Source organism: Loxodonta africana, chromosome X (genome assembly GCF_030014295.1).
Source record: "Loxodonta africana isolate mLoxAfr1 chromosome X, mLoxAfr1.hap2, whole genome shotgun sequence".
Classification (NCBI taxonomy): Eukaryota; Metazoa; Chordata; class Mammalia; order Proboscidea; family Elephantidae; genus Loxodonta; species Loxodonta africana.
The window spans coordinates 11130740-11148869 of record NC_087369.1 but is presented as its reverse complement, the minus strand read 5'-3'; the positions used below and the strand labels follow the sequence as shown (position 1 = coordinate 11148869).

Sequence of the window (18130 nt, the reverse complement as noted above, 5' to 3'; positions counted from 1 at the left end):
CAACACTAAGACCTGAGGACATCAACAGTGCTTGAAAAAAAGGAAGAAAATACAACGGAAATCACATTGTGAGCAAAGTTATCAGATGGTTTGTTAAAATAATGAAAGCCATGAAATTCTGGGAAAAAAATACATAAAGGAAACAGTTAAAGCTTTTAGAAAAGTTCTCATACAACTTTAGTAGCCAGCATGAATATTAATGTAGAAAGAACAATAACAATAACAACAATCGATAAGCTACAGCACAGTAGAGCTATAAGATATGCTCCCCTTGGCCACATCTTGGCCATAAGAAAGAAGTTTATCCACTACACAAAGATGCATTCACAGCCTAACCAACAAAGGTGAACGGCAATTCCAAGGTCACTTACGGTGAACGTTTCTGTCGTGCCGCATGAGAAACAAGATTAAAAAAAAAAAAGCACAAAGTGAAAAAACTGCAGAATTGAAGCTAATAATTTTAAACAGAGAATATAATAAAAATGTCAACAAACAGACAAGAAAAGTCAAGGTTTTTACAGATTTAGATTAGCAAATACTAATGGGTAGATGAAAATAGAGAAGTATTTCAAAATCATGACACATCTGACTTTTAAAATCCAGGGAAGACAAAAGTGTACAAAAAAAAAAAAAGACTATGGTCAATTTTCCCGCTTGGCCTTCCTTCCTTCCCCCCACACTGATTGACCACACAATGGAAGAAATCATTCAACGTTCTTGCCTTATAAGTTTGGTCAAGGTTTGAATTTTCTCTTACTGAAGGTGATATGCTCTCTGGTGTGATGCAAATGGTTAACGTGCCTTGCTGCTAACCAAAAAGGTCGGAGGCTTGAGTCCCCCCAGAGGTGCCTCAGAAGAAAGGCCTGGTGATCTACGTCCAAAAAACCTGCCACTTGAAAACCCTATGGAGCACAGTTCTGCTCTGACACACATGGGGCTGCCATCAGTCAGAGTCAACTCGACGGCAATTGGTTTGGTTAAAATGTGGCAGAAACTTGCTTGGGGTCACATGGCAACAGTGTCATCCCTGGCAAGACTGAAAAGTTGGAGGGAACTATTTGACCTTGGGCAACAATAAAGCTGAAGGGGTGGTGTGATGAGTACTAAGACCCTCTTAGACTTTACAAAGCTTCAATAATTCTGGGCTCCGGTGTTCCTGCAAGCACCAAGGGAGGCAAGAAGTCACCCTGTATCCACGCCTGAAGCTTGTTACCCAACCCAGCCCTCTGGGAGTGCCCAACAGGACCCGTTACCTGAGTCAATCATTTCAAGTTTATAAAAAGGACACAACTGACAATGGCATGAGGAGTCTACCACCAGGTGGCAGTATCAAAACGTAGCATAAGCAAATACCTCCGGGCCTAAGCCATTTGGCCCATTATGGAGTCTGCCACAGAATGGGAAGGGGAAGATCAAGAAATTCATGATCAGAAATTAAGTCAGTTCTTCTCCCTCACACCCTGTCTTTCCTCTGGCCCAAAGCATCCCTTTTTCCTTGTCTTGATTTTCTGATGGCCATACTAAATTGATACTCTCGTAGCTCAACCTTTACAGAAAAGCTGGCATAAAACCAAAACCAAACCCGTTGCCGTCGAGTCAATTCCGACTCACAGCAACCCTAAAGGACAGGGTAGCACTACCCCATAGGGTTTCCAAGGGGTGCCTGGTGGATTCGAAACGCTGACCTCTTGGTTAACAGCCGTAGCTCTTAACCACTACGCCACCAGGTTTTCCAAAGTTGGCGTAAGAGGGGAAAAAAAAGGGTAAGAGGAAAATAAACTTAAGTGATGATGGATGTACAACCCAGTCCTTGGCGTGCATTTCCTGTTTTAAATGAAAGATGAAAACATGGAGCAAAGAACCTGCGCCTATGAAGCAGAACTCAGTGAACGAAGCATCCCAGGATATGTGAATTACAGAACCAGTGTATCTGGGGACATGAAAGATGTGTTTGCAAACACAGAGAGGAAGATGGCAAGTAACAGAGCTAGAAAAGCCTGGTGTTGCCTCAGAACACGTCAGGTCTCTCATTAAACATCCAGGTGTTAACAGGGACTCCTAGCATATATGTAATTCGCAGGTAAAAGGATGGTGATCAACACAAGAGACCTTGTTCAAAGATGGGGAAGCCAAGACTTGGATGAGTGAAGGAATACCTCAAGCTCAAGGTCACAGAGCTAGCTAGTCAACAGGGCAGGGAACAGAACCCAGGTCTCCAAACTGCTAGTCCAAAGTGGTTTCCACTACACCAAACTGGTTTTCCATCCAAGTTTTATTTTGACCCTTTGTGTTAAACTACTCCACAGTAGGTTACCAGGTTTTTTCAGCGTTGGCACTACTGACATTGGATTGGCTCACTCTTCGCTGTGAGGGGCTGTCCCGTGCATTGTAGGATATTTAGCAGGATCTCTGGCCAGTAGCATCCTCCCTGCACCCAGATGTGATAACCAAAAATGTCTCCAGACATTGCCTAATGTCCTCGAGGTTGGGAGGGGTGGTGGTAATATTGCTCCCAGTTGAAAAGGATGTAGAGATTTCTGCTCAGCTACAACCAGACCCCAGCCCGCATGCTGGTCTTCAATGGGCACACACAGAATGTTCCATCTTGGCACACACCCTGCAGAGCTCATTAAGGGCCTATTACATCTTTATCATCCCCTGAATGTGGAATATTATGTGGTTCTTAGCGCATTTCCAACAATTAAGTACTTTCTGACAACAAGCCAAATATGCGGAAAAGATTACTTTGCCAATTGACATTATCTTTCCACATGCTGAAAGCCCCACAATGAAACTACGCGGACTAGGACTAGTGCAGGTTTGTACTCTTTCTAATCCTATCTATTTTCCTAAATTTAATGCTCACGATGTAACAGAAACGCCAGCCAGCGTCAATGCAATTGCACACATTTTCTTCCCTGAATTTTAAATCTTTCTTCCCAGGACTGTGAAAACCCACATGACTTATTGATACTTACTTCCACCTGCAGGAGCGCAGGCCAGTTGGGGTCCTCGATCACGTGATCCTTCCCCATCGCCGGGGAATCCGTGTGGCTGAAGGGACACTGTTCCCTGCAGCTCTTCATCTCCCAGAGCAGATGCTTGGGCTCGCAGTCTGTCTAGTGCACCCAAGCCTGACACCTCAAAGCCATCCGCCATCTGGGCCAAAGGAGAGTCCCTCGAGGCTGAGAGGAAGGGTGTATCCAGAGGTGAGCTTGGGGGAGACAGGGAAGACAGAGAGGAGCGAGAGGAGAGGGAAGCCAGGGACTGGGGTGTGTCCAGGGACCGCCTTGGCTTGTTGAAACCAGAGGGGCCTGGGGAATCGGAGAAAGGGGCATCTCGTCCCAGGGAGTCAAAGGGAATTAGGTCGAAGCGCAAAAGCTGGCTGCTGTCGGCATCGGGTTTCTCATACTGTGGCAGGCCGTAGATGTCAGTGAAGCTGATGGAGCTCAAAGAGCCCCGGCTGGAGGCCAGCGAGCCCCGGCTAGAGGCCAGCGAGCCACGGCTGCTCCCTGAAGACACTGTCAGGGTGCTGGCGGACAGGCTGAAACGAGATAGGTAGGCCATGCTCTGAGCAAACCAGCCCAGAGGCCCGTGTCAAGAGCTTCTAGTCTATTCCATGAGGGAAGAAAATCCAGCCTCAGGCTCCCATTAGCTGGAGGATTTTTAAAACCCCTATGCGTATGTTAATGTACCCTCATTAATATTTCCCTTGTTTCTTTTCAATGTCAGTATAGAAAAAAAAAAACTCATTGCCATCGAGTCGATTCCGACTCATAGCGACCCTATAGGACAGAGTAGAACTGCCCCATAGGGTTTCCCAGGAAGGGCTGGTGGATTCAAACTGCTGACCTTTTGGTTAGCAGCCAAACACTGCATCACGAGGGCTCCTGTCAGTATAGAGCAGGGGTTAAAATCAAGGACTCCGAAGCATGAGTGTCGAGTTCAAGTCCAGGCTATACAAGCTGAGTACGCTAGGTCAAGTCAGTTAACCTCTCTGAGCCTCCCATTTTGTCACCAGGACTGGGGTAATAACCGTTCCTACCTGATGATACTGTTAGGCAGAATAACTGAGAAACTAAGACAAACAAATCCCTTAATGTCATACTTCTCAACAGAGTAAGTGCATAAAGACATGAGCTGTTATTGAGCATCCCAACCTCATTTATTTTTAAAATATTCATATCCTTTTTTAAAAAAATCTCAAAATAAAAATGTACACGTACATATTATGTGAATAGATACAGACACTTCCGAAGCTGTGAGTTAGATTATAAAAATGCTGAGATAAATGTGACTTCAGACTAGTTATTCTGAATTCAATTCTCCTCATAGTCAGTGAATCATGTATTAGTGGGTCATCGGAGAAAATACCACTCAGCCATCCACTTTTCCATTCTGCATTTATACCACCTCAGGTTCCAAGTTTCAAGGGGAGAAAATCTAAGCGAAAGGGAATTACGAAGTTCATGGAAACACCATTTTAACACAATAATAAAGTATCACCTTTTCTTTTAAAGTAACCAACCTCTTTAGCTGGGACTGAAGATAGGACTTTAGGCGGGTAGCTTCTTCAAGCTGCATAAGTAGACAATTTCTTTTCTCCTGAAGTAGAATCCTACAGGTAAGAAAACAGCAAGCTGGTGGATTTCAAAGAGAGCACGTATATTTTTATAACAAGAAATTCAGCTGTCAATTCCCCACTGTCAGTACCGCACCTTTCCAACCACAGGCGCTCTCTTAATTCGCAGAGAATTCCAGGGCTGGGGTGACCTCAGCAGAGCACATCCTACAGCAAACAGCAGCCAGTCTCTAAAAGTGACCTGTTGCCTGGAATTTACGTACGCCCAGAAGAAACCTGTCAATGTTCTTCTTAACACTTTTGCATAAAGTCCAACCCAATCCGAATTCTACAATCTCAAATACAAAATTAACAGAATTGAAACCGAGTTCTTACCGAAAATTGGCTCCACTCTTGAGTAAACATGGCAAGATCTCCAGCCCACTACCAAATCCAGCCATTCCTTCTGTCTCTTTCCATTTACATGTATTACACGTGCGCGTGTCCGCACCCGCACGCACACACATATGCTCACTTATACATGTGGCACACTGATTTTAGATTATCTTTGATTAATCAATCATGACTTATTTTCAGATTGTTTTATCCTTATTGAAAATTTTTTGAGAACAAACTACCGACGTCTATTCAAGACGTCACACCTGTCATTCTACTGAGCCGGTGCATTTCAAAAACAGAGGGAGTGAGCCACATCTAATTTCTTGCTGGTTATTCTGAAAGTTGTCAATGCCTAAAAAGGTGGATTCCTTACCAAATAGGGGTGGGGACATTCACATAAAGCCGTATCATCAATTACTGAAAGGCCCCAAACCTATCTGCGATTCAAGCTGCTGTGATTTCTAGTTGATTGGTTCTATAAAAACAGGAATCTTAAATATTTGCCTAACTTCTGTACACGTTTTTCCAACTAAAAAGAAAAAGGGATTGTAACAGATTGAATTGTGGCCCCCCAAAAAGATACATTGAAGTCCTAACCCCTGACCTGTGAATGTGACTGTGTTTGGAAACAGAGTCTCTGAAGATGTTTGGTTAACATGAAGTCATACTGGAGTAGGGTGGGTCCTAATCTGAGTGGTGCCCTTGTAAAACACAGAGAATGAGAGTCGGTAGCCATGGGAAGATGCATCCACAAGCCAGGAACACCAAGGATTGTCAGCCATCACTAGGAACTAGGAGAGAGCCATGGAACAGATTCTCCTTCAGAGCCCTCGGAAGGAACCAACATGGCCAACACCCTAATTTAGGACTTCTGGCCTTCAGAACTGTGAAAGAACACATTTCTGTTCCTATAAGCCACCCAAGTTGGTGGTACTTTGTTATGGCAGCCGAGGAAACTAATACAGGGATACAGACCATTTCCTGGCAAAACACTGGCCAGGGCCCAAACCAAAAGTAGACAGCCTTGTGTTCTTACTTCAAAGGAATAAACTCCAAAGAATATTAAGAACCACTGCTATGAAGAGGAGTATAAAAATAAGCTAACAGATGATGAAAAGATAAAGTCTAATATATTGGGTGGATGTGTATGAATTGTGACTGAAAGCAAAATATGGACTCATCATTTAACAAAAATAAAATTCACTCTGCCTGTTACTATGAACTGGGCTCTGAAACACCACTGCTTCCCTCCGACACTGACATTAATCACTAATGCTGTGACACAGACCCGTCTACCATAAACACTGACAAGGAAGATCCAAGGATAAATAACCATCAATGAATAAGGAAGAACATCATACAATTTGATTAAATAATAGTTATAAGGGCATCTATAAGGATAAACTAATTAAAAAAAAAAACCAAACCCATTGCCATCGAGTCAATTCTGACTCGTAGTGACCCTACAGGACAGAGCAGAACTGTCCTATAGGGTTTCCAAGGAGCGCCTGTTGGATTCGAACTGCTGAACTTTTGGTCAGCAGCCGTGGCACTTAACCACGACACTCCCAGGGTTTCCTCAAGAAGCCTATACCCCCCATATCTTCCCTTCTCTGTGGTGTAATACAGTGCTTCTCAAACAAGTGTGCCTGTGGCAGGGCACTCCAGCAAGACCTCGAGGGGTGATGCTGATGTTGCTGGCCAGCAGCCACACTTTAAGCAGCAAGAGTAGTAGAAATAGAGGTTAGAAAGTCAGGTGGGAAGGCTGGGTTTCAATCTCAGGGCTGATGCTGGTTAGCACTGGCAGGGTCACACAGGTGACTACTAAATTCTACATAGATAACACTCGTATAGATACAGTTTGCTGCTGTTAGCTGCCACTGAGTCGTCCCGGCTCATGGTGACCTCATGCACAATGGAATGGAACACTGCCTGGTCCTTTGCCATCCCCAGATCATTGTGATCCACAGAGTTTTCACAGGCTGATTTTTGGAAGTCAATCGCCAGGCCTTTCTTCCTAGTTCATCTTAGTCTGGAAGCTCTGCTGAAACCTGTTCAGCATCATAGCAACAACCAAGCTTCCACTGACAGACAGGTGGTATCTGTACATGAGGTGCACTGGCTGGGAATGGAACCCGAGTGTCCCACATGGAAGGCAAGAATTGCCCCCATAGACACAGCTTATAATCACGATAATAAGCTGAATTTGAAGAAGCCAGTATATTAACTGATAAAGGGGGAAGGAACTCTACAAAGCTCAGCAGATGGCTACAGATAAGCTTCTGACAATGCCTCAATATGGAAAGCAGACCCCGCTTCTACCAAGTTAGTGATCACGCCCAGCAAATGGGAGCCAGGAGCCATGGCACTAGATGAAAGACCCAACAATTCAGCGTCAAGAGGACAAAAGACGCTGGGTCGGTTCCATGTTTCCCACGCTGTGCAAGAGTCCAAAGATCAAGCAAGGGGAGGCGCGTTCGGAAACCGGCCCGACATAGGCTGCAAGCTTCCTACTGCCAAAGAAAGAACATGCTTTCCCAGCCAGAAAAGCAAGGCGGAGATCAAAGTAACAGGGCAGATTTTCGTAACACTGGCGATGTCAGGAATGAAGAATCTTCCTTCCCATTAGCAACAGAGCCACTCTGTTCTAGAGCTGTACCGCCAGCTGTCTCCACTGGCGATGTCAAGGGATACTACAATGACACCAAGCCTTTAGAGGGCGCTGTCCGGCAAAAACTGGGCAAAAGCTCAGAGTATCTACACCAGGAAGGGGCGTGGGTTAAGTGGTGGGTGATCCTGTATGTCCTCGCTCCTTCTCAGTCAGCTCCCACTTCTCAGCAGGAGGTTCAGATGCACACATTCCTCGCCACCTTCTGCCTTCCCACCACTTAGTAAGGAAACGCCGCAGGTAGTAGCTGCTCTGATGACAATCAAAAAAGTTCTAAAGCCATATGGAAGCTCTCTAAGCTCATTTTTAAGCGGGTTCCCCCCTGGCAGGCATGTCCCTGCCTGCCCTGGAGCTGTCCAGAATGACCCACCTTTCTGTGGCGCCCTGCACAGATGTGGCGCGGGCTCGCTGGATCTCCTCCTCCAGGCGTCTCTTCTCCTCCTCCAGCCGTGCCACGTCTTCCTCTGACCTCCTCTGCTGAGGAATAAGCTGAAGCTCCTGAAGCAAGGCTTCCTTCTCTTTGACAAGCTGGAGCCGGTCCCTGTCAGCCTCAGCCATTCCGGGCCAGGACTCGTTATCAAGCTGGGCCAGCTGCTGCTGGATATTGGAGACTCTGGAAGAGAGAGAATGGGACAAATCAGTCAACTCACTAGACCACCGACCAGAGCCCACTCTCGGCTTCTTCACTCTGGCTCTGTAAACCTACTTGGTAAATAAATGTTGAAATAACCACCCTGAGTAAACGCTACATGATAAAAACAAAGGGTTTGGAGACAATGGGTCATAAAAATGGGGCTTGAGTCCTTTGCATAAATTCCCCTGGTTGATGAGCAGCTGGGACAATAATCATACTTCAACCCGTGTGCTTCAAAGATGTGAACCCAAGGTGGCAGTCCTCCACACACCCAGTACTCTGTGCTGGCTCTGATAGATGCCCTCCTCCATGATACGGCTGCGAGCAGGACGGAGGTGCTCTCTCCTCCCACCCCACCCTCATCAGGAGCTAATCACTGTGCTGGGCCCACCAGAGAGGCTTCTGGCTTTCTGTCCTCACTGCTGTGCCTCACTGGTAACACTCGCCTTGAGATAACAGCAGGAGGGAAATGCACCCTTCACCTGTGCTTCTGACTGCATGAGCTCGGAAGCCAGGGGCTGCGCACCTCCTGGCTCTGGGTGCAGCTCCCTGCACCACAGACCTCAACCACATATGAAATCCCAAGCACTCTGCCCAGGGGACTTGGATGTCCACTCAAGTCTGAGACCCGCTGCTCTAGGCAAGGAGCTGACTCCCCTACGGCCCGGCCTGGCTTGGAGGTGCCCATTGGCCTCAGAGCTCTGGGGATGTGCATCAGGCACTGACATGATGGTCTCCACTTACGAGGGAACGGCAAATGCAGGGTGAGTGGGCTCAGGATGCATGTTGCTAATCAAGGCTGCCAGCCTGCCCACTGGGTCCAGACTTCAGACTCCTTGTCAACACCGTGCTCCACGCAGACACTGCTAACCGACTGAAGCTGGCCCATCTATGACAACCTTGGGCCAGCCCTGCCTAAGTCAGGCTCTGCCTGAACTAGCCGTGAGCACAGGGAATCACCAGCCTGGCTGGAGGACTGGGCCTGACTCCCTCTGCGAGTACTGAGGCAATCAGGAAAAGCCACAGTTATGAAAAGAAAAGGGTATACATGTTATAAGTGAAAAATAAGTACGAATTTTACTCAAGTTTGATGCCCTGAGAAGGTAAAGAAACTGGTTTCACACCAGTAGCCATATTAGACAAGTTCTTGTCTAACTTAAAACTAATTTCCCGAAAACGTGTTGGAAAATGGTGTCACTGAACTCACTAACGGCAGAGGCAGCTGAACAGGGCTACGGATCCAACTGGGCTGAGGCATCCACCTGTGTCTAATTAGTGTAATTAAATTTTATGGCAGCCATATAACTGAGGCCCAAGGAAAATACACCCAAAAGTGACCCATAAATAAATTAGTGCTAAGTCAGACGTTATACACAATGAAATTTCTGGGGCCTTCTACTACAGATCGGGACAAGTCAAAGGTAAGGAATAAATATGAAAGACGTGAACACCAAGGAGCAAAATCATTGTGTCCTCTTACTTTTTTAAATCAATGTATCTGATTCACAGAAAGTCATATGTTACCAACAGACCCACTTGAAAAAGCGCTCCTTTTGAGTTTTCTGAGGTCCTTTTAAATTGATGGTATGTAAAGGAAGGTTGACGTGTGAGGAGATTAAGACTCCCTTTGAGTCAGCGAGCTCTAGGTTAGTTAGCTGCCATTCTGCAAGGATTCAAGCTGCTATGCATGGCGGTGATCCAATCCTAGATAATCACACCCTTTCCAGGAAAATCTCAAGCACTATCCACTATCAGAAAAAAGAATGAGGGAGGGAAATGAATTCCAGGAGGAAGGAGAGGTAAAGGGCAAATTTCAAAAGGCCTACCCACTGCTGGCATAGAAAAAATAGTACAACAGCCAAAAGTGAAGAGTGGACTGTAACTTTCCACAGGTCGAAGGACAAATATGAAAGGACGTATGGTGAGGGATGACCTCTCCAGCAAAAACAAAACTGGGATGACGTTGACTTCATGCAACCCATCTGGAAAGTTGTTTTGGCTGTGCTGAACACCAGGCAAGCATTGCTAGGCTTAAGAACAGTGCTTTTTTTTGTAATAAAATTTCTCAATAACGCAAATGTTTGCATGCTCATTTTCCAGCTATATGTGAATCTAGAAGAATACTGGTATATATCAGAAACTACAAAAAAAGAAAGTACAATGTCTTCCTCTGCGTCCTCACCCTTACAGGGCCGATCAAAGGGCTTCCGATGTGGACATTTGGGGCCTGCCCTCAGCCAGGTCAAAAGAAGCACATGTGTCTGTCTGTACTGGAAATCAAAAGAACTAGAACAAGTCCTTCAAGGATTTCTCATACATTTCCCATGGGATTGGAATACCTGGGTGGTGTGCTAATGTGCTTGGCTGCTAAACGAAAGGTTGTCAGTTCAAGTCCACCCAGAGGTGCCTTGGAAGAAAGGCCTGCTGATCTACTTCTGAAAAATCAGCTGCTGAAAACCCTGTGGAGCACAGTTCTACCCTGACACACACGGGTCGCCATGAGTTGGAGCTGACTTGACAGCAATCGTGGGTTATCTTTTGTTTTTGCCATGGGATAGACGAGGCAGCTTTGCTGTTACAACAGTATTCCTGGTCTAACTCACTGCTGGCCTGGAAAAGGGCCATCTCCGTGTGCCTGGTATACTTAAAGAAAACAGATTTTCCACCTATAGCTAAGCACAGATGTGCAGAGCTATGATGCACCCACGTGTACATCCACACCAAACAGCTCATCTGCACGATGGAGCCTCACTTCTGCCAGAGGCTTCCTCCCCATTTCTGGGCATGAAAGGAAAAATACTTTCCAGAAAAACGTTTCCCTGAAATTCCATTTCAGTGAAATTAAAAACACGGAAGTAAAGCAAGGTCATGATTAAAGTTTGCCCTCTGCCCCCTCCAAAAAATTCTCCAAGTTCATTTTTAAAGAGAAGAGAGAGCAGTTTAAAACTGCCAAGTTTTCTTTTTCCCACAAGTCAACTATATTCTTTATTGATTCTTATATTTGATAGGCAATACATTTTATGGCCTATAAGCTTTCACAAATGCCTTTAAAAGCTTTCAAATATACACCCCTGGGTCCTGGAGAGTGAAGAAAGAAAGTGGACCCTCAATCAAGCATTCAGGTTTCATATTTATTATATGATTTCCAAATTCTATTCCCTGAACAGGTCTAACGTGGAAGAAGTAAAGTGTGAATATTTTTTCCCCTACTGTTTTTGCCTAAACACCGTTTCTGTTACAACCCAGGCCCTAGTAAACCATGAATGGAAACCTGCGTTTATGCCGCAGAAACCACTTGAACACCTCACCTGGCAATCTGAAATGTGAGTGGCATTTTCCTAAAATAAAATATACCTTTAATATTACAAACAGTATTATTTTACATATCAAGAGTTTCTGTTGTTAGTGTCAGTCCAGTCAGCTCACACTCATGGTAACCTTATGTGTGAGAGTAAGCTCCAGTTATTTGAATTTGTACCTAAAATACGAAGTTCATTATGTAATTTCTCATGTTTCTAAAATGCTGCTGCCTTCTGAAAGGGCGAGCAGAACTCCAGGCAGCCCACAGTCCACCTGATGACGATGAGGTGCAAGGAGCCCCAGGCCAGGTTCCAGAACTTGGCCCTGGCTCAGTGCCTTGTGCCTTCAGATTTCAGCGACAGCTACAGATTTGATACTTCTTCTGCTTGTTCTCCTTAGTCTTCTTTCTTTCTTTCCTTTTAATATCCATTTAAATGAAAAGCAAAGTCTAACTATGAACTTTAGTTAACTGTAATGTATCAACAAATCAGTTGATCAACTATAATGAATGTACCACAGGAATGCAAAGTGTTAATAACGGGAGACGCTCTGTGCAGGGGAGGGGTAAATGGGAACTCTCTGTACTTTCTGTGCAACTTTTCTGTCAACCTAAAGCTGCTCTAAAAAATTAAAAAACAGTTTTTTTTTGAAAAGCAAAGGCTCAAGAAAAGCTCAGCTGTGGCCAAAGTTAGTTAGATGGAGCGATGAACTCCCAAACCAGCGCCCCTTCCTCACAGCTCTTGACTCCATGGTAGAATTACAGAAATCTGCATTTAGAGTTTGCAGCATTAGAAGGATCTAGTAATACACCAATCTCACACCCCGTCCTCAGCTGCGCCCGTCTCACATCTTCTCCCCTCTGAACATGCAGGCCTTTATTATTTTTTTTTCAATAAAAAACAAAGTCTACAGGCATCTTGATCTTAACCGGAATGGGTCAGATGGGTCTGCGATGGCATTATGGATTGAATTGTGTCTGAATTGTCTCTCTCAGAAAGATATGCTTAAATCCTAATCCCATAACTGTGAACAGTGACCTTGTTTGGAAATAGGGTCTTTGAAGATGTTATCAGTTAGATCAACATGAAGTCATACTGGAGTAGGATGGGTCCTAATTCAATATGAGTGGTGTCCTTATAAAAGAGGCAAAGAGACACAAAGGGAAGATGGCCAAGTGAAGGTGGGGGCAGAGATTGGATCATCAGCCGTCACCAGAATGCAGGAAGAGGCAAGGGACAGATTCTCCCTCAGGGCTCCAGAAGTCAACACAGCTAACACCCCGATCATTTGATCTGGACGTGTAGCCTCCAGAATTGTGAGACCATAAACTTCTGTTCTTACCAGCTGCCCAGTGTGTGGTACTTTGTTACGACAGCTCTAGGAATCAGTTACAGAGAGGACACTTTCTGGTATCTGAGCCCCTGTCTTAGTTTCCTAGGGCTTCTATGACAAAATACCACAAAGTGGGTGGCTTATAAGAACAGAAATTCATTGCCTCACGATTCTGGAGTCTAGAAGTAGAATTCAGTGCATTGGCAGGGTCCTGTGTTCTCTGAAAGTTCTAGAGGAAGATCTTTCCTTCTTATCTCTCTCGGCTCTGGTAGCCCCAGGCATCTCTTGACATTCCTTGGCTTGTAGATTCATCTTCACAAGACTCTCTTCCCCCTGTGACTCTGTTTCCATGCCTGGTCTTCCCTTTCACAAACCACCACTCAGAAGGGATTAGGATTAGGAACCACTCTATTCCGATATGACCTCTTTAAAATAACCTATAACACCTGCAAAGAAAGACCCTATTTCAAGCAGGATCACATTCATAGGCACAGGGGTTAGGCCTTCAATATATTATGGGGGGAGCACACTTCAGTTCATAACAGCCCCCCCCCCCCGCAAGAAAACCTGATACACAAAGAAATGAATAGAATGTCCAGGTGACTGATCAAATCTGACTGGAAGCATATACTACGCTGGTTGCTGGCAACAGATGAGCAGCAGGACCGATCCTGGCAATAAACACTAAGGCAGAGAAACTGGACCAACCGAATGTTTTGTTCCTATCTGGACTGGGAGCGTCTCTATGGAAACAGCCGCAGTCTGCACAGTTCTGGGACATGTGCTCTCAGGTAAGAAAGGAGCCATCTGCATTATCTGGAGCGGCTCAAGAAGATTTGTTCTTCCAACTTGGCTTTTCAAAAAACATCCAAAACTTTTAAACCGATCATTTGAAATCTCCCTATCCTGAGGCCTGCTTTTGAAATCTAAACAGATGTTCCTGGAAGGAAAGGGAGAAGCAGCCATTTTTTTTAAAAACATATATTCTATTGTGTTTTAGGTGAAAGTGTACACAGCAAATCAGGCTCCCATTTAACAATTTTTATACAAATTGTTCCGCGACACTGGTTACAATTTTCACAATGTGTCAGCATTCTCATGATTTCCATTCTGTTTGTTGTTTCCATTGATCTAGCGTCCCTGCCCCTCCTTGCCTTCTCAAGCTTTTTAGGCAAATGTTGACCGCTTGGTCTGATACAGCTGCTTGTTTAAGGGAGCACATGATATTCTTTATTTTATAAGCAAATCTACTATTTCCCTGAAAGGTGACCTCTGGGAGTGGCTTTAATTCCAAGTTCAAGGGTATCTTAGAGTGATAGTCTCTGGGAGTTCTCTAGTCTCTACTGGTCCTATAAGTCTGGCCTTTTTTAGGAATTTGAATTTTGTTCCAGTTCAATGGAATTCGTGTTTTGTCTCCAGGTAGAGCATTCCTCCCTTTGGAACTAAGACCTCTAGACCCACAGAACATAGGGTTATGGGGAGAGGAAGCAAAAATCTTGCAAACTGGTCACTAGGGGTAATTGGGAATGGCACCACTCCCATCTCCATCCCGATTCCTGGAACTGTGAATCCTGGTTATGGGAGAAACAGCAAGATATGTTGGACACTGGTTTAGAGGATATACAGTCTCCTGGAGAACACTGCCCCAACCCTGCAAAGTGCTGCCACCGTAATTGTGTCCTTAGAAGGCCATCCCATCGTTCTATCAAGCCAGCTGCTTCAGGATGATGGGGAACATGATAAGACCAGTGAATTCCATGAGCATGGGTCCACTGCCGCACTTCATTTGCTGTGAAGGGAGTCCCTTGATCCGAGGCGATGCTGTGTGGGATACTGTGACTGGATAAGGCATTCTGAGTCCACGGATGGTAGTTTTGGCAGAGGCATTGTGTGCTGGGAAAGTAAATCCGTATCCAAAGTAAATGTCTATCCCAGTAGGGATGAAATGCTGCCCTTTCCATGATGGAAGCAGTTCAATGTGATCAACCTGCCACCAAACTGCTGGCTGATCACCTCAAGGAATGGTACCATACTGGGGACTCAGTGTTGGTCTTTGCTGCTGGCAGATTGGGCATTCAGCAGCGGCTGTAGCCAAGCAGGCCTTGGTGAGTGGAAGTCCATGTTGCTGAACCCATGTACAACCTCCATCCCTGCCACCATGGCCACACTGTTCATGAGTCCATTGAGCAATGACAGGAGTGGCAGGGAAAGAGAATGACTGGTTTCCACAGAATGTGTCATCCTAACCACCTGACTGTTAAAATCCTCCTCTGCCGAGGTCACCCTTGGGGTGAGCATTCACATGAGACACAAATATGTTCACTTCTTTGGCCCATTCAGAGAGGTCTATCCACATACTTCTTCCCCATACCTCCTTGTCTGCAATTTTCCAATCATGTTCATTCCAAGTCCCTGACCATCCAGCCAAATCATTGAATACAGCCCACGAATCAGTATATAATCACACATCTGGCCATTTCTCCTAAGCAAAGTAAACAAACATGTGCACTGCTCCAAGTTCTGCCCATTGGGAGAGTTTCCCTTCACCACTGTCCTTCAAGGAGGTCCACAAGGGGGCTACAGTGCTGCCACTGTCCACTTTCTAGTGGTGCCTGTATATCACGCAGAACTATCTGTAAGTCAGGCACGAATTTTCTCTTCCTCAGTCAATTGATCATAAGGACCAACCCATGAGGACACAGGTGCAGACTGGGAAAGTGCAGGTAATATGACAGGAGTGGAGACCATGGGCATTTGGGCTACTTCCTCATGCAACTTACTTGTGCCTACAGGTCCTGCTAGGGCCCGATCTCGTATATACCACTTCCATTCAATGATGGAGTGCTACTGTGCACGTCCAACTTTATGGCTCTGTGGGTCAGACAACACCCAGTTCGTGATGGGCAGCTCAGGCTGCATGGTGACTTGGTGTTCCACGGTCAAGTGTTCAGTCCCCGCTAAGGCCCAGTAATAAGCCAAGAGCTGTTTCTCAAAAGGAGAGTAGTTACTCTGAAGAGGATGGAAGGGCTTTGCTCCAAAATCCTAAGGGTCCGTGCTGTGATTCACCAATAGAGGCCTGCCAAAGACTCCAAACAGCGTCTCTATCTGCCACTGACACTTTTAAGAACCATTGGATCAGTCGGATCATATGGCCAAAGTGGCAGAGCAGCTTCCATGGCAGCCTGAACCTGTTGCAGAGCCTTTTCTTAAACTAGCAACTTTTCAAGTCACTTGATAAATAGGCCAGAGTAGCACACTCGAATGAAGGATATGTTGCCTCCAAAATCCAAAGAGACCTACCAGGTGTTGTACCTTCTTTTCAGTTGTAGGAGGGGCCAGATGTAACAACTTATCCTTCACTTTAGAAGGAATACCCCAATATGTCCCACACCACTAACTAAAAAAATTTTTTTTTTTTTTACCACTAGGCACCTAGAAATTTCACTGAGGTGGAAGGCACCTGAATTTTTGTGGGGTTTATTTCCCACCTTCTAGCATACAAAAATGGGGCCCTGGTGGCACAGTGGTTAAACATTTGGCTGCTAACCCAAAAGTCTGCAGTTCAAATCCACCAGCTGCTCCTTGGAAACCCTATGGGGCAGTTCTACTCTGTCCTATAGGGTCACTGTTAAGTTGGAATCGACCCAACAGCAACAAGTTTTTTGCATACAAATGTTTTACCAATAAGTCCAAAGTCGTTGACATTTCTTCCTTAATAGGTCCAATCAGCATAATGTCATCAATGTTATGGACCAGTGTGATGTCTTATGGAAGGGAAAGAAGATCAAGGGCTGGAAAGTTGATGTATTTCTGAGGTAGAACAGTGAAGGTGTATTGCTGGCCTTGCCAGTTGGAGACAAACTACTTTTAGTGTTCCTTCAAAACTGGAAACGAGAAAAAGGCATTGACCAGATCAACAGCTGCATACCAGGTAACAAGAAATGTATTAATTTGTTCAAGCAGTGAAACCACACCTGGAACATCAGTTGCAACTGGAGTCACCACCTGGTTAAGTTTGTGACAATCGACTGTTGTTCTCCCAGATCCATCTATTTTTTTTTGCACAGGCCAAATAGGCGAGTTGAATGGGAACGTGGAGGGAATTACCACCCCTGGATCCTTCAAGTCCTTGATGGTGGCAGTAAACTCTGCAATCCCTCTAGAAATGCTGTATTGCTTTTGGTTTACTATTTTCCTAGGTAGGGACAGTTCTTAATGGCTTCCAACTTGACTTTTCCTACCATAATAGCCCTTACTCCACTTGTCAGGGATCCAGTGTTGGAGCGCTGCCAGTTCCTGAGTATATCTATTTCAATTATGCATTCTGGAACTGGTAAAATCACTGCAGGATGGGTTCAGAGACCCACTGGACCCATTGTGAGATGAACCTGAGCTAAGACTCCATTAATAACCTGTCCTACATATGCCTCCGCTCTGACTGGTGGGCCACAGTGATGTTTTGAGTCCCCTGGAATTAGTGTCAGCTCAGAGCCAGTATCCAGTAATCCCTGAAAGTCTGATTATTTCCTTTTCCTCAGTGAACAGTCATTCTCGTAAAAGGCCATAGATCCCTTTGGGGTGGGCTGGGAGAAAAATTTAACAGTTTAAATTTTTGGCAGTGTAGTGGGGTCCTTCCTCAAGAGGATCCGGCCTACCCTTCATTCAAGGGGTTGTAGGTCTGTAAACTGGCTCAAGTCTAGGAATTGAGGGGCTGTGACTATTCTGGTGATTTGAGTTAGACTACCATTTACTTGACCTAGAATTCTTCCACTTGTACAGATCAAATAATTATTTAGTAAATTTCCCAACTCTTTCCCTACTAGGGACACCATGACTAGGTAGCTAATGCTGTAAGTCCATATAAGTCAGACTACTCTGATTATGGCTTTGACTCTGCTGTCCATTATGGTAACCATGCCCACCTTGTCTTTGTCAAATTGAGTGCTGCCACTTGGCCACTACCACCATGGGGTCCAATCAGGACCATTGTAGTTAGGTGTCTTAATTCAGTTAGGTCAGTTCCCACTGTCAAATTTGACTAACATAAAATGGCAATCACAGTAGTCTTCAAGGATGCTGGGCTCCCTTGACAAATTTGTTCCTCACCATTGTAGCAAAAGGTGTGTCCTCTGGGCACCCCATGTGTAGGTCTGTGGGTCTAACCTGATAAATGCACTTTAACATGCCAATTTCCCTAAGCCTTTGAATACCTTCTACAGTATACCAAGGCAGGTCT

The 18130-nt window shown here is 45.2% G+C and overlaps 1 protein-coding gene across 1 annotated transcript in view; it reads right to left on the bottom strand.

Annotated features, from left to right (window-relative positions):
- The window catches only part of WWC3 (WWC family member 3), a 127270-nt gene that overhangs the window by 23755 nt on the left and 85385 nt on the right, over positions 1–18130 (bottom strand). The window contains exons 9-11 of the mRNA XM_064277955.1: positions 7999–8241; positions 4529–4618; positions 2979–3544 (exon numbers count right to left, since the gene is read on the bottom strand). Coding sequence (XP_064134025.1) covers positions 2979–3544; positions 4529–4618; positions 7999–8241 — 899 coding nt within the window. The remainder of the gene's footprint in view (positions 1–2978; positions 3545–4528; positions 4619–7998; positions 8242–18130) is intronic.